Source organism: Giraffa tippelskirchi, chromosome 5 (genome assembly GCF_054371585.1).
Source record: "Giraffa tippelskirchi isolate mGirTip1 chromosome 5, T2T-mGirTip1v1.2.pri, whole genome shotgun sequence".
Taxonomy (NCBI): domain Eukaryota; kingdom Metazoa; phylum Chordata; class Mammalia; order Artiodactyla; family Giraffidae; genus Giraffa; species Giraffa tippelskirchi.
Window position 1 is genome coordinate 96306856 of NC_137279.1, and position 19368 is coordinate 96326223.

General features: G+C 43.7%; 1 protein-coding gene across 1 annotated transcript; it reads right to left on the reverse strand.

The window, feature by feature from the left end:
• Positions 1–348: 348 nt before the first annotated feature.
• On the reverse strand, positions 349–19368 carry LOC145507383 (uncharacterized). Its single transcript, XM_081493873.1, has 4 exons — positions 19296–19368; positions 12208–12332; positions 5323–5479; positions 349–1127 (listed from the first exon to the last, which is right to left on the reverse strand). The coding sequence occupies exons 2-4, from the start codon at positions 12289–12291 to the stop codon at positions 832–834; spliced, it is 537 nt and encodes a 178-aa protein (XP_081349999.1). The 5' UTR covers positions 12292–12332; positions 19296–19368; the 3' UTR covers positions 349–831.

Below are 19368 nucleotides of genomic sequence, written 5' to 3' on the forward strand. Positions count from 1 at the left end.
CTTACTTGCTTCAACCTTCTTCTCTATGATATAGTTCCTGGCTGAGGGTTCCCTTACTCTTTCTGCACCTTACAAGGATAATGATTTTATTTTATTTTATTTTTTTGCACATGGGCATCATATCCCCCTGTTTCTAAGGGGTGTTCTCATTGTCCAGGGATGGGGGATGTGTTTGCATGGTGCAGAAGTATCCATCTCTTCTCCTCACCTTGTCAGGACTACAGTAAATGTTCCTCAGCACAGAAGTGCATCTCCCTGTTCCTTTTCCTCCACCTGCACCCACATACCTAGCCCTCCTAGGGCTCTGGGTTAGCAAACAGAATACAAATAATCGAACCGACACATTAATGCCAGAAGAATTGTGTTTAATTGTTTGGAAAACAGGAGCAGCAAATGAAGGGTGATAGAAAAGGGTGTCTGGGCATGCTGCCCAAGTTTCCAAGAAGCCGACAGGGTTATGTAGATACATGTCAGCAAAGGTGATTAGTCGGTTTAGAATCAGATCCTCATCTGAGATGGAAATTGCAGCTGCTACTTAATAAGAGGTTGAGATCCAGGAAGCTGCCATCCTGTTGTTGCCGCGTTTTCCCGAAGAGTGGCTGCCTCCAGGAACCTGGGGTGAGTGGGCTGACAGCTGACTGAGAAAGGGGAGTGGGCTCCATGCTCTCTGTTCTCCGGGGGGATTAGCCCCTGGCCTCATGCCTGGGCATACTTCTTATTGGACTTCTGGCACTGCTGAAGGGATGTGTGCTTCTGTTGGCACTTGGGGGCATAGGACTCCTTGCACTTGGGTGGAGGCTGGCAAGGCTCCTTGGTCTGCTGAGGCGGGGCTCAGCACTGCTTTGGTGGGGGGCAGCACTGCTTCGGTGGGGGGCAGCACTGCTTCGGTGGGGGGCAGCACTGCTGGGGCGGGGGGCAGCACTGCTTCGGTGGGGGGCAGCACTGCTTCGGTGGGGGGCAGCACTGCTGGGGCGGGGGACAGCACTGCTGGGGTGGGGGGCAGTACTGCTTCGGCGGGGGGCAGTACTGCTTCGGTGGGGGGCAGCACTGCTGGGGTGGGGGGCAGCACAGCTGTGGGGGAGCACACTGCTTCTGCTTCTGCTGAGACATTCTGGGCCGGATGTGCACTGGAAGCAGAAAGACACAGAAGTGAGGAAGGCTGGAGCCTTAGAGAGACTCTTCCTGGGAGAACCTCCTGCCTTGTTTACACCCACCCCACTTTGACCTTGCCCTGATGGCTTCACTGATTTAAGGTGTGTGTATGCGTGTGTGTGTGTCTGTATAAATTGTAGCTACAGTTTGTAAGCCATTTCAAGTTTTCTTATTTTTTTTTTTTTTTTGAGACAAACATGGGAGGAAAGAAGGAAACATGGAAGGGAAGAAAAGGGGAGAAGAGAAAGGGAGAGAGGTAGAAGAAAACAAAGATGTGAAAAGGGAGAGAAAGAGGAGAGAGACGTAGAGAGTAAGAAAGAAAGACAGTGAGAAGGAGAACAAAAAGCAATACACTGCCACAGCAAAAATTGTGGAATGTGGAACCGGATTTCCTGGGAGCTGAGTCTTGGCTAAACCATTAACCAGCTACATGAGTTTGAGCAAGTTACTTAACTTCTTTGTCCTTTTCTTAAGGTCGTTGGAAGCATTAAATGAATATATTAAGAATCCATACAGACAAACACATATACATACACACATAAATATGTATATACACACACGTGTGCACACACACACAAGAACCAGCACATGATGAGTATTGTTGTAAGGATTTTGACTTATTAAATCAATTTCTAACAATTTTAAAAGACTAACAAGGAGCATCTTAACCACTCTCTAGGAGAATTTGTAGAAAGGGGGAATCTAGAGACAAGGAGGAACTTTTAGCTCAACACTTAATTATAGTTGAGGAAAGCAAAACTCAGAGAGGGAAGTAATTGTTCCATAAGCACTCTGCACAAGGGGCTGGAAGCAGCTGTCCCCAACTCTCAGAGCAGGGTGTGGCCACTGCACCACATGGTCTTGTCCCTGCTGCTCTGAGTTCCCAGGGGCCTCGGTACCCCTGATCCCTAAGGAGCTCTCCTTCTTCCGTGCATTTACCGTTCCCTTAAGGGCAGCTTTGCCCCTGAGCTGATTTCCTCCCTTCCATTTTACCCAGCCCAGCTCAGCACCTGGCCACACACAAACTCACACCACACACGCTGCCAGTACCCTCAGACATGGGCCTCTCGGCAGACCCTCCTCTCCCATCTCAACCCAGCTTCTAAAACCCTTCAGCTGTTGACTTGCAGCCCAAGATAGGTTGGTCTCAAATGATATGTAGGAGAGAGATGACCAAATGAGGCCTCTCTGACCAACCACCCAAATCTCTGGCCTTAGTTCCCAGCAGAGTTGGGACCATGTGGAGCCAGGCTTCTAGGAGAGGCGCTCCTTTGTCAGACTTACCTTAGTTCACTAGCCGCTGCTGTGTGGGGATGCTGAAAGATGCTGTGGGATGCTCTGAGTCTGTCCACCTTTTATACATCTCGAATCCCTGTCTGAGGCCATGAGGTGGCCTAGGATTGGGGCGTCCTAATTTGGCCCTAGTCACAGTAGAATGTTCCTTCCTCAAATTCCAGGTTTTAGTCATCTCCTAAGCTGGTAACTTCCCTCTTGGGGATGACGGTACCTTCACTCCGGCCCTGGCCCCACCTCCCCATCACTTTACAAGGCCTGGCTGCCTCGGATTTCCAAACCCACTCGTGACTTTTGACTTAGAACCTTGGCATCTGGGATGGTCCCAAGGAAGCATTTAGGACAGTGCTGGGTGTGAGGGGGTGTGAGGGCAGTGTTCCGAGATGTTCCAGTTAATGGGGTGAAGGGTGGGCCAGGCAGGGTACACAGAAGAGCATTAGGGAAATGACAGCTGAGGGGTGAGTGGCTCTCTGGGAAACTCATTAAACTCATTATAGTTCTGAACTTGACTTAACCTAGGCTCAGAGCCACATTCAGCCTGAACTGGTAAGAAAACAGGGCAAGTGGATTTGGTTTTTCACCTTTGGTAATACAAGGGAAAAAATGAGGGCTGCAGCCCTCTGTCCTGCCTACCACTGAGAAAACCATTAGGCTTCATTAAGAGAAACTGGGTGGTAACAATAGACAGTACCTATCTCTTCATCTTTTTACATACGTATAAGATACCCAGACTCCAGGGTTCTCAGGAAAATGATTATCATAAGGTAGAGAAGGTGGGGGAGCTGAGAAGCATTGATTTGGAATGAGCTGCTGGAGGAGTCACCTGGGCTGGCTCCTGAATTCTAAGTTCCTAGGGCTTTAGTCCTGATTCTTCTTTCCCATTCCAGTTAGAGATTCCAGGACAAAGAGGGATGACACAGAGCACAAACATGGATGATTCTCATATCTGACAAAGGATGGAACATATCTTTAAAAAATCCCCAAATAGTGTTCAGACTGGGGCTCTGACCTTCACCAGTTGGATGACCGTGGACACTTAGTATCTTTGAGCCTCACTTTCCTCATCTGCTAAAGAGGATAACACCATCATCTTTTTGTTCCCTTTTTTTCATGGAAATGTATTTTATTTTAAATATAGAGGTGTGTACATGTCAATCTCAAACTCCCAATCTATCCCTTCCCCACCCCCACCCTTTCCCTCTGGTAGCCATAAGTTCATTTTCTAAGTCTGTGAGTATTTCTGTTTAGTAAATAAGTTCATTTGTGTCATTTTTTCAGATTCTGCATATAAGTGGTATAGTTTTCCTGATTTACTTCACTTAGTATGATAACTTCCAGGTCCACCTCTGTTACTGCAAATGACATTATTCATTCTTCTTAGTGACTGAGTAATATTTCATTGTATATATGTATATATACATTGTATATGCCACATCTTCTTTACCCATTCATCTGTTGATGGACATTTAGGTTGCTCCCACATCTTGGCCATTGTAAACAGTGCCACAATGAACACTGGGATGCATGTATCCTTTTGAACTATGTTTTATTTTTTTTCTGGACATATATACCCAAGAGTGAGACTGCTGTATCCTAATGGTAGTTCTATTTTTAGTTTTTAAATGAACCCCCATACTGTTCTCCATTGTGTCTGTACCAATTTACGTTCCCACCAGCAGTGTAGGAGGGTTACATTTTCTCCACACCCTTTCCAGCATTTAACTCTTTGCAGATTTTTTGATGATGGCCATTCTGACTGGTATGAGGTTAATATCTCATTGTAGTTTTGATTTGTATTTTTCTAACAGTTAGAGATGTTGCACATCTTTTCATGTGTCTCTCAGCCATCTGTATGTCTTCTTTGGAGAAATATCTACTTAGGTCTTCTGCCCATTTTTTGATTGTGCTGTTTGTTTTGATATTGAGCTCCATGAGCTGTTTGTTTATTTTGGTTATTAATCCCTTGTTGGTCACATCATTTGCAAATATTTTATCCAATTTTGTGGGTTTTCTTTTGGTTTTGTTTGTGGTTTCCTTTGCTGTGCAAAAGACTTTGAGTTTAATTAGGTCTCATTTATTTATTTTTGTTTTCATTTCCATTCTTTTTGAGGTAGATCAAAAAAGATCTTGCTGTGATTTCTGTCAGAGAGTGTCTGCCTATATTTTGCTCTAAGAGTTTTACAGTATCCAGTCTTATATTTAAGTCTTTAACCCATTTTAAGTTGATTTTTGTGTATGGTGTTAAAGGATATTCTAATTTCATTTTTTCACATGTATCTGTCCAGTTTTCCCAGCACCATGTATTGAAGGGACTGTCTTTCCTCCATTTTATAGTCCTGTCTTCTTTGTCATAGATTAATTGGACATAGATGTGTGGGTTTATTTCTCGGTTTTCCGTCCTGTTCCATTGATCTATATTTCTGTTTTTGTGTCAGTACCATACTGTTTTGATGACTGTAGCTTTGTAGTATTGTCTGAAGTCTGGGAGCCTGAATGTCAGTAGCAGTAAAGGTTATAATGGACAACATATATAAAGTATGTGCATAATGTTTGGTGCAAAATAAGTGCTCAACAAATGTTGAATGCTTCCTCGAGTAGGGCTATGAAGACTAGGACAAAATATACTCTCAGAAGTAAGGAGTAGCTTGTTACAACTTTTGAAGGCAAGTAGTGGCTCTTGCTACTGGTGTCATAAGGCCTTAACTGAAAGGAATGAAAATAGGCAAGCTAGTCTTGAGGATGGTACATTTCTTGTCTCAGACTTGGAATCTATCCACAGTTTTGCTGAAAGTCTTAGAATATCCTTAAGTCTTGGGAAGTCACATTGCAATACTACAAGGAAATCTAACACAGGCTTGGAAATCTATGGTTTCTCACCCTGGGACTCACTGAGAGTGTGGGCTGTGCATGGGTGAGGCACTGAGGGAGACTCAGAAGAATCCAGGTCTTCCCAGGAGAAGAATCCTTTCTGCCTGGTGTCATTCTGATGGAAGCAACCCCAGATAGCCTTGGAGAGGAATTTCAGCTCAGGTCCCTAGGAGCAGAGGAGAAAGGTCATGTGGGGTAGCTATCCCAGGATAACCACTAATTCATCAAGAAGTAGGATGCTCACACCATGTACTGGGTGCTACACCTGTGTTGGAAACAGTGGTGAACAAGGAAACCCAGACCCTTGCTGGTTGCTACACTGCTTCATATTCTGTTCTCCCCCTTCTCCTTCCAATTCTTTAGTATTTTTCAATAGTTTGATTTGGGTTAGCTGAAGAACTCAAATTTAAATGTTACAGTAACAATGCCTGCATAACTAGAGAAACTGTGAACATCATCTAGTCCATGAGTTTGGGGTGTTATATCCTGTCAATATATTCCTGTATTGGGCCCCCACTACCCAGATTAGATTTTTTGTGCTGGAGTCAGCTATCTCAAGAATGCATTACACAGTACTGCTTCTACCACCAGAGAGTAGAAGGAATGGGTAATCCAGAAGAGACAGATAAAACTAAATGTTTATCCTTGGCATTTGGAATGGTATTGTTCACTGACTTTCATTAGTATCATTTTTTCTTTCTCCAAGCCTCTGCCTCTCATGCACACAGGCTCACACACACACACACACACACACACACACACACACACACACACACACACATATACACATGTGAGTCTCTCCCATACTCTAGCACTGAGTGTTTGTGGGGCATAAAACCAGTTCTCAGGAAATGTGATGGGATGAGAGGTGGCATTTTCAACCAGTTTCCAAAACACACGTACATACTCACTACTTACTGTTGGTCATGTCTAGCAGGCATATGACCCTGCTTCCTTTGCATGGCTCACATACCCTAAGGCTCCATATGGCTCTTAAGCACATTTTCCCCCTCAAGTATCCCTTGGTGTTCATCTCATCCTCGTTTTACTTGCATGAACATGAACATGCTGGTGAGCTAGTAGGCATGAGAGGTGTACATCAGAGGAAGGAGGTAGGTAGGGGACTTTACTCTCCAGGATGTCTTTGTTTTGCAAATAGACACTTGCTCACTTGATTGTTTGATTTCTAGTTCTAGGCGCCTGATAGCACATTCTCCCTGAGAAAGACCAGGACCTAGATGCATAGAAGGCCAAGAGGCTGAGTTCTCCAGCGATCTAATCAGCCATCAAATGTACAGGAAGCAGACACCATACCCATGCTGGGGAAATGAATGACATACAAGCCCAGCCCTCAAGGAGCAGATGATCTCCATAGGGAGACAAATCTACCCCAATGTGACAGAGGCACTGGATCTGGGAGGCAGACTTCATGAGTCAGGAGGGATGATATGGAACAAAGGAGGCTCAGGACTCAGAGGAGTGGTCACCCCTTTGGGCTGGGTCAGAGTTGGCATGAAGCATCAGGGCGGACAGGAAAAGTTCCTTGACAGTGAACTCCTTCAGGGCAGAAACACTGACTTCATCTTTGTATCCTGGTACCTAGCAAAGGTTCCAGCTCAGATTCAGAGCTAACCACATTTTTGTGAAATGAATGAGGACATTCCAAGCAAGGGAATATGCACTGAGAAACCATGTGGAAGATGGGAAGATGCTATGTGTGTTTGGGGAACAAAGAGACCAACTTGGCTAGAGTGGATGGTCAGTGCTAGTGAGCCGTGGGCAGTGAAGTGGGGCCAGACCCCAAGGAAGGTGGAATAGTCAGGAGAGCTGAAGAGCTGAGGCCAAGAGAGCTGAAATTAGAGAGTGGAAGGTGCAATAAGGAGACCTAAGCTTTGATTCTAAATACTGCAGAGGTAACCCCCTATCAGATGCTGTACATTAAAAAAATTCTATTGGTTAGCTTAGAGAGGCAGATAGGCATTGGCTTGTATTTAGAAGGCCTGAGTATATTTCTGGCTCTGATAATAATTAACTGTGTGCTTTTGGACAACTGGCTTCCCCTCTCTGGGCCTCAGATTTTTCATTCTGTAGAACATGATAATCCCTAAGGCCCTTTCCAGGTGTAAGCAGTGTGATTTCCCCATAGCAGATGGGAGCCAAAAGAGGGACATAGCTAAAAGGGGTTTTTGAAGAAAAAATTCACAGGACTGGAGGACTAAGAGGATGGAGGGAGAGAGAAGGAGGAGTCAAGGGGAAACTTCTGCTTCTAAGTGACAAACATGGGCAGTGCACAGATTAGGACTGGGGTGAGGGGAAAGGAAGACAAGATACCTGTTCATACACGTTGTGTCTGGTACAGCAGGATCCCCAGCAAGTTGTGACTACCATACACTGTATACACACTGCTGTGTAACGTGTACTCTATGTACACTGTTGTATATTGTCTGTACACTGCATATAAACAGCATGTACACACTATGTTGTATGTGTGCTATGTAGAAACAGTACATATGCCTGGTTGAATATGCACTGGATATAAGTGAGTCTACACTGATGGGCAGCAGTAGAGGAAGGAGTGATGAGGGGTATAACCAAGGAGACTTCACCTGCTGGGAGCCAGGTTTTTGCTGAGGACTCAAAAGAAGCACAGAAAGCAGAGCAAGGAAGCTCTAGGTCCCAGAGCTCCCATACTCCTTTCTGGTGGCAGGGCTTGGTCAGGGAACAAGAAAGCAGTCTAGACTAGCAGGTGCCAGGACTGGAAGGAGCCCGGGAATCAGAACAAACACTCCCAATTCCTGATTCAAAGATTGTGCCAACCCATGATATCACTCTCAACAAGTCACCGAGAAATGATAGCTGTTACTATATTTTGCAGAGGTTGGTATAAGGTTGTTGACTTTTACTTCCTTGGAAGGTCTTCTTTTATGTTTGCTTTTTGAGACTATACTCCTTCCAGAGTTATTAATTTTAAAATTACCTTTATATATTGAAGTGATGGTAACCATAAGAGGCCTTTACTTTTACTTGGAAAAATAAAATGCTTGCCCTCCTTACTCAACGCATTTTTTAAAAATGTAATTTTAGTTTTTAGTGAAATCCGAAATCCTGGGCACAATTGATGTGGATCCATTCAGTCTTTTTTTTTTTTTCTGACTTTCTTTTCTTCCCTTTTAATTTATTGAAGTGTAGTTGATTTACAATGTCATAATTAGTTTCAGGTATACAGCACAGTGATTCAGACACACACACACATACACACATATATGTGTATATATATATATGTTTGTAAATATACATACTTTTTTCAGATTCCTTCCCCTTACAGGTTCTTTGAAATATTGATTACAGTTCTTCTGTGCAAGTAGGTCCGTGTTGGTTGTCTATTTCACTGTGTTTGTGTTAATCCCAAACTCCTAATTTATCCCTTCTCCCCAGTTTCCCAATTGGAAATCGTAAGTTTATTTTTCTATGCCTGTGGATCTAGTTTTGTTTTTTAAACAAGTTGATTTGTACCTTTTTTAATATATATTTCACATATAAGGGATATAGTATGATGTTTGTCTTTATCTGGCTTACTTCACTCAGTATGATAATCTCTAGGTCCATCCACATCTCTACAAATGACCCAATTTCATTCCTTTTTATGTCAGAGTAATATACCATTGTATTTATGTAACATATCTTCTTTATCAATTCATCTGTCAATGGACCTTTAGATTGCTTCCAGGTCTTGGCTATTGTAAATAGTGCTGCAATGAACACTGGGGTTCATATATCTTTTCGAGGTATGGTTTTCTCCAGGTATATGCCCAGGAGTGGGATTGAGGGATCATATGGTAACTGTATTTTTAGTTTATTAAGAAACCCTCATACTGTTCTCTATAGCTGTTAAGTCACTTCAGTCGTGTCTGACTCTGTGGACCCCACAGACGGCAGCCCACCAGGCTCCCCCGTCCCTGGGATTCTCCAGGCAAGAATACTGGAGTGGGTTGCCATTTCCTTCTCCAGTGCATGAAAGGGAAAAGTGAAAGTGAAGTCGCTCAGTTGTGCCTGACTCGTAGCGACCCCACGGACTGCAGCCTACCAGGCTCCTCCGTCCATGGGATTTTTCCAGGCAAGAGTACTGGAGTGGGGTGCCATTGCCTTCTCCGTTCTCTATAGTGGCTGTACCAATTTACATCCCCACCAACAGTGTAGGAGGGTTCCTTCTTCTCTACACCCTCTCCAGCATTTATCATGTACAGATTTTTTTGATGATAGCCATCTGACCTGTGTGAGGCGATACCTCATTGTAGTTCTGGTTTGCATTTCTCTAATAACTAGCAATGTTGAGCATTTTTTCAGGTGCCAGTTGGCCAGCTGCATGTCTTATTTGGAGAAATGTCTATTTACATCTTTTGCCCATTTTTTGATTGAGGTTTTTTTTTGATATTGAGTTTTATGTGCTGTTTGTATATTTTGGAAATTAATCTTTTGTTGGTCACATCATTTGCAAATATTTTCTCCCATTCTGTAGGTTGTCTTTTCATTTTATTTATGGTTTCCTTTGCTGTGCAAAAGCTTTTGAGTAGGTCCCATTTGTTTATTTTTGTTTTTATTTCCATTACTCTAGGAGATAGATCTAAAAGATCTTGCTTTGATTTATGTCAGAGAATGTTATGCTTATGTTTTCTTCTAGAAGCTTTTCAGTACCTGACCTTATACCATTGAGTCGTAGCACTAACAAACATAGAAAAGGTGAAATAGAAAAGGGAAGTGACATGTGTGAGGTCACAATTTATAAAATGCCAGGGAGAGGACTTGAACTCCAGGTACCTGATCAAAAACCAAATGAAAAGTAACCCATCATACAAAGAAAACAGGACTTTGGCTGATGTCAAAAATCTTAGGAAATTCTCCCTTCCTGAATGGCCCTCCCCACTATCCCCTAAAAGCCAGGCCTTTGCAGTGGTGGCAGGACCAGGCTTGTGCAACACCCACACCCCAAGCGTCTTCTCCCAGACTCTCTCGGGCACAGTGCAAAGCTCTGGCTTGCCCTCTTGGCCTGCGCCTCTCCTTGGGAGACAGGCTGTGGCCTGCACTGTCACATCATTAAGATAGAAACTATTGTCTTGCCTTAAACCAGCCTTTCAGATCAAAAGGATTAACCCCTTCAAGTCACCTCTCCCCTTTCTGATTCTTAGGAAGCCCCCAGTTGTAAGAAGTGAGTAAGTTACCCCCTAGGCCCCCATAGCTGGCTCCTCAGCCACCTGGCTTCTCCATGTCCAGAATCAATGGCTTCACTGTCATGATATAGGGATGTCCTGGGATACTTTACTGCCCCAGGGAACTAAGGCTTAATTGCATTCTGCAATGGCCCCACGATATGGAATGAGGTCTCTAAATACTGGGGTTTCCACAGGGATCTGCCTGCAGGCTCCTCTTCTCCCTTGGTGATCTCACTCACTCCTGTGCTTCTAATAACCACCTTTCTACTAATGCTACTAATGACTTGTAAATCTGTATTTCCAACCTAGGCATCTACCTTATGCTTCCAGTCCATGACACATCCTGTTGCTTCCTTAGTATCTCCATCTGGAGGTCTCAAAGTGCCCAGAAAAGAATTTGTCATCCTTCCCCATTTGCATGCACAGAACACTCCTGGTACCCAGGAGTACCATCTTTAACTATATCCCACCATTGACCATTCCCTGGATGATGTAATGATCTACACCTATCACCACAGAAAGCATTTGTGATTTGAAGAAGGCCCTCCCCTGGTCTGGCCTTCATCAGCTCTTGTCTTGACTGCCAAAGAGATTGCTTAACCCATTTCTCTATCTGTGTCTGTCTAGATGCAAACCATTTTCTACACAGAAGCCAAAATAATAATTTTAAAAGGTAAGTATGGAAAAGAATTTCTTGTTTTAAGGAAATATACACTAAGGTATTTAGGGGCAAAGGGGCATCACATCTGCAAGTTACTCTCAAAATGTTCAGGAAAGAGAAAATAAAACATAGATAAATAAATACAGATTATATGCATGTTCATGTATGTACCTATATATATATATATAGATAGATATATAGATATATAGGTTGAAGGCAGAAGGAGAAGGGAGCAACAGAGGATGAGACGATTGGGTGGCATCAATGACACAATGGACATGAGTTTGAGCAAACTTTGGGAGATAGTGAAGGACAGGGAAGCCTGGTGTGCTGCAGTCCATGGGGGCACAAAGAGTCTGATACAACTTAGCAACTGAACAACAATATATATATATATATATATATATATTCCCTAGCCTTCTGTTTATGCACACATAGACATAGATATACATATATACATATCTATCTATATATCTCTCTATACATGTCTTGTTTTCTTTTTCTGAAATAATGTTTATGTATCTCTATATGTAAATAAAGAGAGAGAGAAACATTTAAAATCTGGGTGAATCTGCATGAAGGATATCCAGAAATTCTATGTACTGTTCCTCACACTTTTCCATAAGTCTGAAACTATGTTAAACAAATTTTATTTTTTTATTTTTTGGCCACGCCACATAGCTTGTGGTGTCTTAGTTCCCTGAGCAGGGATCGAACTTGTGTCCCCTGCAATGGAAGGGTGGAGCCCTAACCACTGGACCACAAGCAAATTCCCTAAATAAACATCTTTTAAATATCACTTAGCCCACATCATTTTCCTATGGAAAATCCCTCAGGTGGCCCCCATTCCCCTACCTACAGCCTAAAGCCTGAGTTCTATCTCTCTAGCTTTATCTCACCATCCCTGGTTCATGCTTCTGCTCCATCTACAAGGACCTGCTTACAGTTCCTGGCAGACAACCTGCTGTTTCTCATTGCAAAGTCTTTGCTCACACAGCCATTCTGACGGGAATCCCTGACACTCACCTGGCACTGGTAAGTGGTTAAGTCAGAGGAACAGTTGACACTCTGAGCATGGAGGAGAGCTAGGGGAGCTTTCTGCCTTCCCATAACCTTTCCCCTCCAGATGGTTACGGTTGTTTCCTCTCTCCCTGCAATACAGGCACACAGGTTTGTGAGGAACAACAGCCTATGGTTCTAAGTGAACTCAAGACGGATAAAAAGAACTTGAGAAATGTATTTGGTGAGATCACAATCTCCCAATGAGACCCCTGGATCTTTGGTTTTATGTTTTGTCACTTGGGAAAAGGACGGTTGTCATTTGGTCTCACCCTGCTTCATTCCTGCTCCATTTCCAAACCTCCAGGAAGTCCCCTCTAAAGTGCACCAGATGAGCTTAAGCCAGAGGCCAGGGGCATGTGTGTGTTCACCTTGTGTGTGCACTTGGGTAGGGGAAGGGGTCAGAGGCAGACAAGGTCCTCTTTCCTCTTCCTAGAAGTACCCCTCCCTTCACCCCAGCTTCAGGGCTGCCAGCCAGATAGTACATCTCACCCTGAAAAGCATGAATGAGATACCTCTCCCCATGCTGAGCTCCCATGACTGGGTAGAAGGACATCAGCTGGCCTGAAAATCTTGGATCTATAGGATGCTGCATCTGCTCATACCTTCTCTGATCTGAAAAGCATCAATTGAGCTGGAGGTCTCTGTTTCCTTGGTAGCATTTGGAGAACTACAGATCCTCTTGCTAGGTTTAGATTTGATGAAGACTTAAGGAAAGATATGATAAGTGGCTTTACACCATCCTGTCTCTCCAAACAGAGAGCTCTTACTTATCTTTCTATGTTGTCCAGAATTCAGGAAATGGGCAAGTGAGAAAAACTAAAACTAAACCGAAGAAAACAGGAAGCCTAAATTGATCTTTGTATTAAAGAACTGAGCCTTAAAAGATAGCAGAAGAGAAATGAGGAATACCCCACATTGAGTGCCTGGTGTTGGTATAGTTTCTACACAATTTTAGAAAGGAAGGAGAGAGGGTTTTTTTTGAAAGAGGACGCTTTCTGCCAATGATATATGCATCTATCTTGATAGCTATCTGTATCTAGACAGGGTAGTAAGACATATAATTTTAAGAAGTTTTGTTCCGAGTGTTAACGGAAACTTTCCTTGGTACTCTTCTAGTGATCTAAATTAAAATAAAATTTAACTGTTTTCTGAGGTATCTTTTTGAGCTCTCTTATGCCAGGCCATAAAACTGTCCAATTATATGCAGATTTCAAAAAGATTACATTTCAAATGCAATGTGGAGTGTTCTAAAGTTGACCTAACATATTTTAGCTACAGATACAAGGAAATGTATAAACACATTACTACTTAGCTATGTAAAATGCATCCTTACAATATTAAAATGTAGGTTGGCTCCTTGGTTCTTAACAAACCTAGAGAGAAACGCATTAAGTAATCAGTTTAAAATACGACACTATTTTAGGTGGCAAAGAATCAGTCAAAGGGGCTGGGGCCTGGTATCTCAACACTTCTGGGGCTGAGACAAGGCAATGCCGCAGATCATGGAAGAGGAGGTTCTGAGTGAGGTCTCAGGAGCCTCAGGTCCCGACACCCCAGCTTCTCTTCTCTTGCCAACTTCTTTCTGCTCTCGGCAGTGAGGTGGGGCCTGCACAAATGAAGCCAGTGGAGGACCCCCCTCCCTGCCTCCTCCTCATTTTCCATGCACACCCTTCAATGGGGATGATACTGGCAAGTGGGTGTGTGGAACCCAGACAATCAGGTCTCATATTTTCTCCTAGGCAGAGAGATCAGAATTTGTGTTTGAAGTTCTGAGTCATACCAAGCTTCCATGAGGGTGGGTCTCTCTATATTTTGTGTTACACACACACACACACACACACAAATACACACCCTCAGCTGGTCACCCCTACTATGCAGGGTACTCTCTCTGTGTGCAGAGTCCTTTGCTAGGCATTGAAGGAAGTACATACAAATAAGATGCATTCCCCAGGTGTTTGCTGAGCATCTATCAGCTAAGCACAGGGCTGGATACCAACAAGAATGGAACAGTGTAAAATTCAGGTTTTCGAGCTGCTTAGAGTCTACTTAGAAAAAATAAAAAAGAAAAAAGGGGAGTTCAGTTTTTATAATAATATAGAATCCTAGGTTTCTACTGAGAATCAAGCTATGGATAGAGGAATAAGACTATCAGAGGAGATGAGAAGGCCCCCAGGATCAGGTCTAGAGAGAAGAGCAGAACTGTGGTGAGTTAGGATGAATGGATGGGGGGAGTCAGGGCTGCTCCTGTGCATCTCCCATCACCACTGTGGGCCCAGAGGGAAGAGCAGCAGGCTTAAAGTGTAGGACTGACCTAGGGCTGAAGACCTCATGGGGGCCAACAAGAATGCATTAGTGATGGAAACTTTGGGGTGGGATAGTTCAGACTGTGGTCCACACTGGAGAAGGAGGTAAGTGGTGGAAATTTTAGAGTTACAACAGGGATGTGATTGATGATTCTCAGAGACAGTAGAGCCCAGAGTTAGAGTGGCAAAGAAAGCATGGAAGTACTGTCAGCATGGAAGTCAAAACTAACCTGAGAAGCAAGTTAGCACTCTTGGAAATGAAGCTTATACAACCCCAGAAGTTGAGAAGTCAACCATATATCCATATTAAATGAGTAGCTTCTAATATTTTAAGCTTCCCATAGAGTATTAACAAATATCTTTGCAGCAAAAAATTCAAGTGGTATCTTCTTCATGAAGCCTTTTTCATCCCCAAGACACATGTTCTGTCTAAAGAAACAACTCTCTCTTACTTCTATAGCTTTTCCTACATCTACTAGAAAATGTAGAATGTTCTTCTTGATTCTTGAGATATTTGCACATATGATTTGCTAACCGCAGTGTCCAACCCTGGAGGGCAGAGCCACGGACGCCCTCCCCAAAGACCAGTACATACTAAGATTATGTTCAGTCCAGCAACTGTTCCAGGAACTGAAGTCATGCTGTATCATGGAGGAGACCTATGACTGATGGACTTTTTGCTTTGGGGAAGATTAAATAGCAGTCTTAAGGAGCAAAGTTTTCCAAGGTTGCCTACTAGCAAGCTCAAATGCATGTGGAGCTAAACACAATAAATACTGTTGAATGACTAGTCCAAATAGAAGTTTATGGGAGGCTAAGATGAGAGAGATACGTTTGCTACAGCATCTTTACCCTCTAGCACAAAAAGATGTGCATGTGCATATGTGCCTGCACATGCACACATTTGCACGTGCACACACACACACCTAACCCCCCACATGCATAGTTTCAGACTTAGGTGCGTGGCTATCTTTCACATTTATAGATATGTCTGTTTGTCTTTGAGGAAGGATATAAGTAGAACGGTATCTTCATGATGCAAGTCCCAGATTTGCCTCTTGACTCCTCCTTTTGTTGTGAGGCTGTTTGGAATTTATCCTCATAGATCATGGGCCACTGTCAGGGTGTGGTCTTGGATGCACAACGATGAGTGGCTGTTTGCATGGAATGTCCACCTCAAGAGCAGCATAGAAACAGAGAACTCACCAGGCACACCCCAAAATATATTCACCCCACAGTTAGTGAGCACCCACTGTGTTCTAGGCACTGAGGATTCAGAGATAAGTATGACATTGCTTCCATTCTGTAAGTCCTCAGAACCTAGAGCAGGTAGTAGACTATACAAATGACTTCAGCACTATATGATGAAGTATGTACTATACACTCCACTATACACTCCACTATATGTCTCAGTGGAGTTATTTGGAAGCCATTGTAGTAAAGATAAAGGAGGACATAAACCAGTCCAGAGGAGCAGCTGAAGGCTTCCTAGAGGAGGCAGGTCATGCTCTGCACTGTCTCCTCAATGCATTCATGGCAAGGTGAGGTCAAGGACACCCTCCTTTTTCTCCTAGAGGTTTCCTGGTTTGGGAAATAATGCTACCCATCCCTCTAGCTCAGAGAAATCTTCTTTGTTCACCCCGTTCCCTCTAGTCCTACCCAACTTTCTATCAGATCATTCCATCATACTACTGTTATTCTAATGAAAGTCCAAAAGAGCCTGAGGATTAGGCATCTGGAGAGAGAGTCCAGAAATTGGCCTGAGGCACTGCCCAATCTCTAGGTTCATGGGCTATAGGATAGGGTCCTGTTCTCGCTACACCTCAAGGTCTTTGTGAGGCCTAATATGGTGGAAAAGGATGGAAATCATCAAGAACACCCTATATGTGGATAACTCAGTCTACAAAGATCCAGTGTGTGCATGGCAACAAACACTGAGGCACTGGCCATCTTCTAGCCAGAGAGCTCACAGAGCATAGCCAGGCCCACATGGGGTTTTCTCCCTTATAGCTTACATCCTCCTAGGAAATGAGAGGCCATTAGTATTGAGTTGACCTTAAAACTGGGTAGTGTTTTTCTGTAAGATATTACGGAAAAACCAGAAAGAACTTTTTGGCCAGCCCAATACATCTACACCTAAGAAATAAATAACAGGATTTCAGGGGAGTTATGGGCCCTATGAAGAAATTATAACATGGTCATGTTTAATTAGGGTGGGCAGGGAAGACGTCTCTGAGGTAGAGACATCAGAGTTGGGCCTGGAGGATGGCAAGATGGTCATACAAAAGTCTGTGGATAGAAGTGAAGCAAGGGCAAGTGCAAAGGCCTGAGATGGGGATGGCCTTGATGTGTTCAGTGAGCATCCCATGGCTAGAGCCTGGTAGACCAGGAGCAGGTGCATTCGGGGAGTCAGGTGGGGACTGAGTTCCATCAGGTGTGGAGACTGTGAAAGGATCTCAGCTGGTAGTGACTTGATCTAAGTCCTCCTTGAGAAGGGTAATTTTGGCCATTCTTACAAGGTGGGCTGAGCCAAGGCACAAGTCATGGCTTCTGTCTTCTTTCTTATCTTGGATCCTTATCAGAACCCAGAGGGTATATTTCTATTCTAGATGTTTTATTTTAAATTTAGCCAGGAAGAAACCAACCCTTGGTAAGGTAGCAGTGATACAATTACAATTGCCAAGTGTAGGTCCCTTTGCATTGTATTGTATGTTGTGTCTTTTGTGGAAAAGTATCCAATTTTAAAAGTGTGTTCTTTGTCCATCTGAATACATTTGACCTTGGTGGACCGCACACTCCCATTAGAGGTCCAGAGGAAAGGATCCCCATACTAAGTGGAATTTGCAGAAGGAACTTGCTCCTACACTTCTTCTCCCAGGCAGAACTACCATGTCAGACTAACCCTACCATACTTGTTAACTTAGCCTTTACCTGGTCCTCCTGCTTCTGTCCCTCAGAGTACCTGGCTGCTCTGGGTCATCCCTGCTGATGAGGAAGAGTCACACAGGGCTGGTAGGTTCTATTTTTCCACATGGGTTGTAAACAACACCTCTTATTTCATTTTCAGCTGCCTCGTGCCTATAGCAGGGAACTTAAGAACACAATGGGAAGAACATAGAACACAGCATCAAGGCTGGCTGACATTTCTGTTTTATTTGCCTCTGCTTCCCACGCTGCAGCCAACCTGAAGCATTCATTCATTCATACCCACAGTGTTTTCCCAGGCTACACCTTTATTCAGGTGGTTCCCTCTGAGACCCTGCTCCGTCCCCCTGGGGATCTCTTCCTTGGTGTTCATTCTTCAAAGCCCAGATCATATGTCATCTCCTTCAGGAAGTCCCTGTCAGTTCACTAACCCTCATGAGATTCCCCATCACTGAGTCTCCAAAGCTTTAGCATGGGCTCTTGATTTAGACACACTTGAGTTTCAGTCTCAGTGACTAGCTGAGTGACCTTGGACGCATGACTTATCTGTCCTCTCTGAACCTCAGTCTTATTGACTGTAAGGTAAGGGGTATAACAACACCTGCATCGTGGTGCCGTTGTGCTGGAAAAATGAGATCATGCATGTAAAGCCTTTGACGCTCCGACTTATATACGACCAGCGCTAAATAAATGGCGGTGGCTATTGTTACTAGAGTTATCTGAGCATTTGTTTCTTGCCCCTGCTTACTCTTAAGGGCACAAACTGTCCTATTGAACACCATTTCTTTGGAGATGTCTTCCATGGATACCCAAGCTTTGCTTTTTGGACCTTGGGTGGAGCCCTTCTTTTCCAGTCTTGCACTTCTGTATCATGACACTAGAGGGCGGTAAGAGACCACTGACACTTTAGGACCGGCAGGTCATCTTGGATGCCCTTTCTCTGGGCTAGCTTGTACCAGTAATGGGGCACCTATTGTAGTTTCTTCTCGCTTGGATTATACTCTCATCCCTTTGTGCTAGGAAAAGTCCAAGAGCACATAAGCCAAAAACTAATCATTGTAGTCCTTTTGGGAAGGGCTCGTCACTCCCCAAGTTTGCTTTAGTTGATTGGTTAATCAAAATCAGCCAGGATTTCGGTACTTACATCTCCTTTACTATGCTTCATGTTTTAAGGATGAAATGGCTTCAAGAATGCAAAATGCTTTGAACATTACCTGACACTAAGAAAGAAATTAAGCCTATTTTAAAGGGCCAATTAGGGAAGTGAATAAAAGGCAACAAGGAACACAGAGACGCTTTTGAAACCCCAAATGTGCAATGTTTCATTTGCTAAGCTGACAGTGTGCTAGACCCAGTGCCAAGGACTCCCCAAATATCATTTCATTATCAAACCAGTACTGAAAGATTAGTATCCCTGTGTGCATTTTAACCATTGCCATAGACTGAACGTTAGTCTCCACCCTCAACCCCACCCCCTCAATATTCTTCTGTTGAGATCCTAACCCCCAACATGATGGCATTATGAGGTGGGAGGTCTTTGGAAGGTGATTAGGTTATCAGGGTAGGATTATTGCCCTTATGAAAGAGATCTCCCTTCTCCCTTTCTCCATGTGAGGGTGCAGCCTGAAGACGGCAGTCTCTGAACCAGGAAGTGCGCTTTTACCAGACACCGAACTTGCCAGCGTCTTAACCTTGGGCTTCCCACCCTCCAGAACTGTGAGAAATAACTGTTTAAACCACCTAGTCTATAGTATTTTTGCTGTAGCAGTCTGAATGGATTTAGACAACCATGAAAAGAGAGATCAGAGATCTTATATAACTCACCTAAGATAACACAGAAAGTAAGGAGTGCAGCTGGCTTCAGTCCTGGCTGTGTCTGACTATAGCACACATCTTT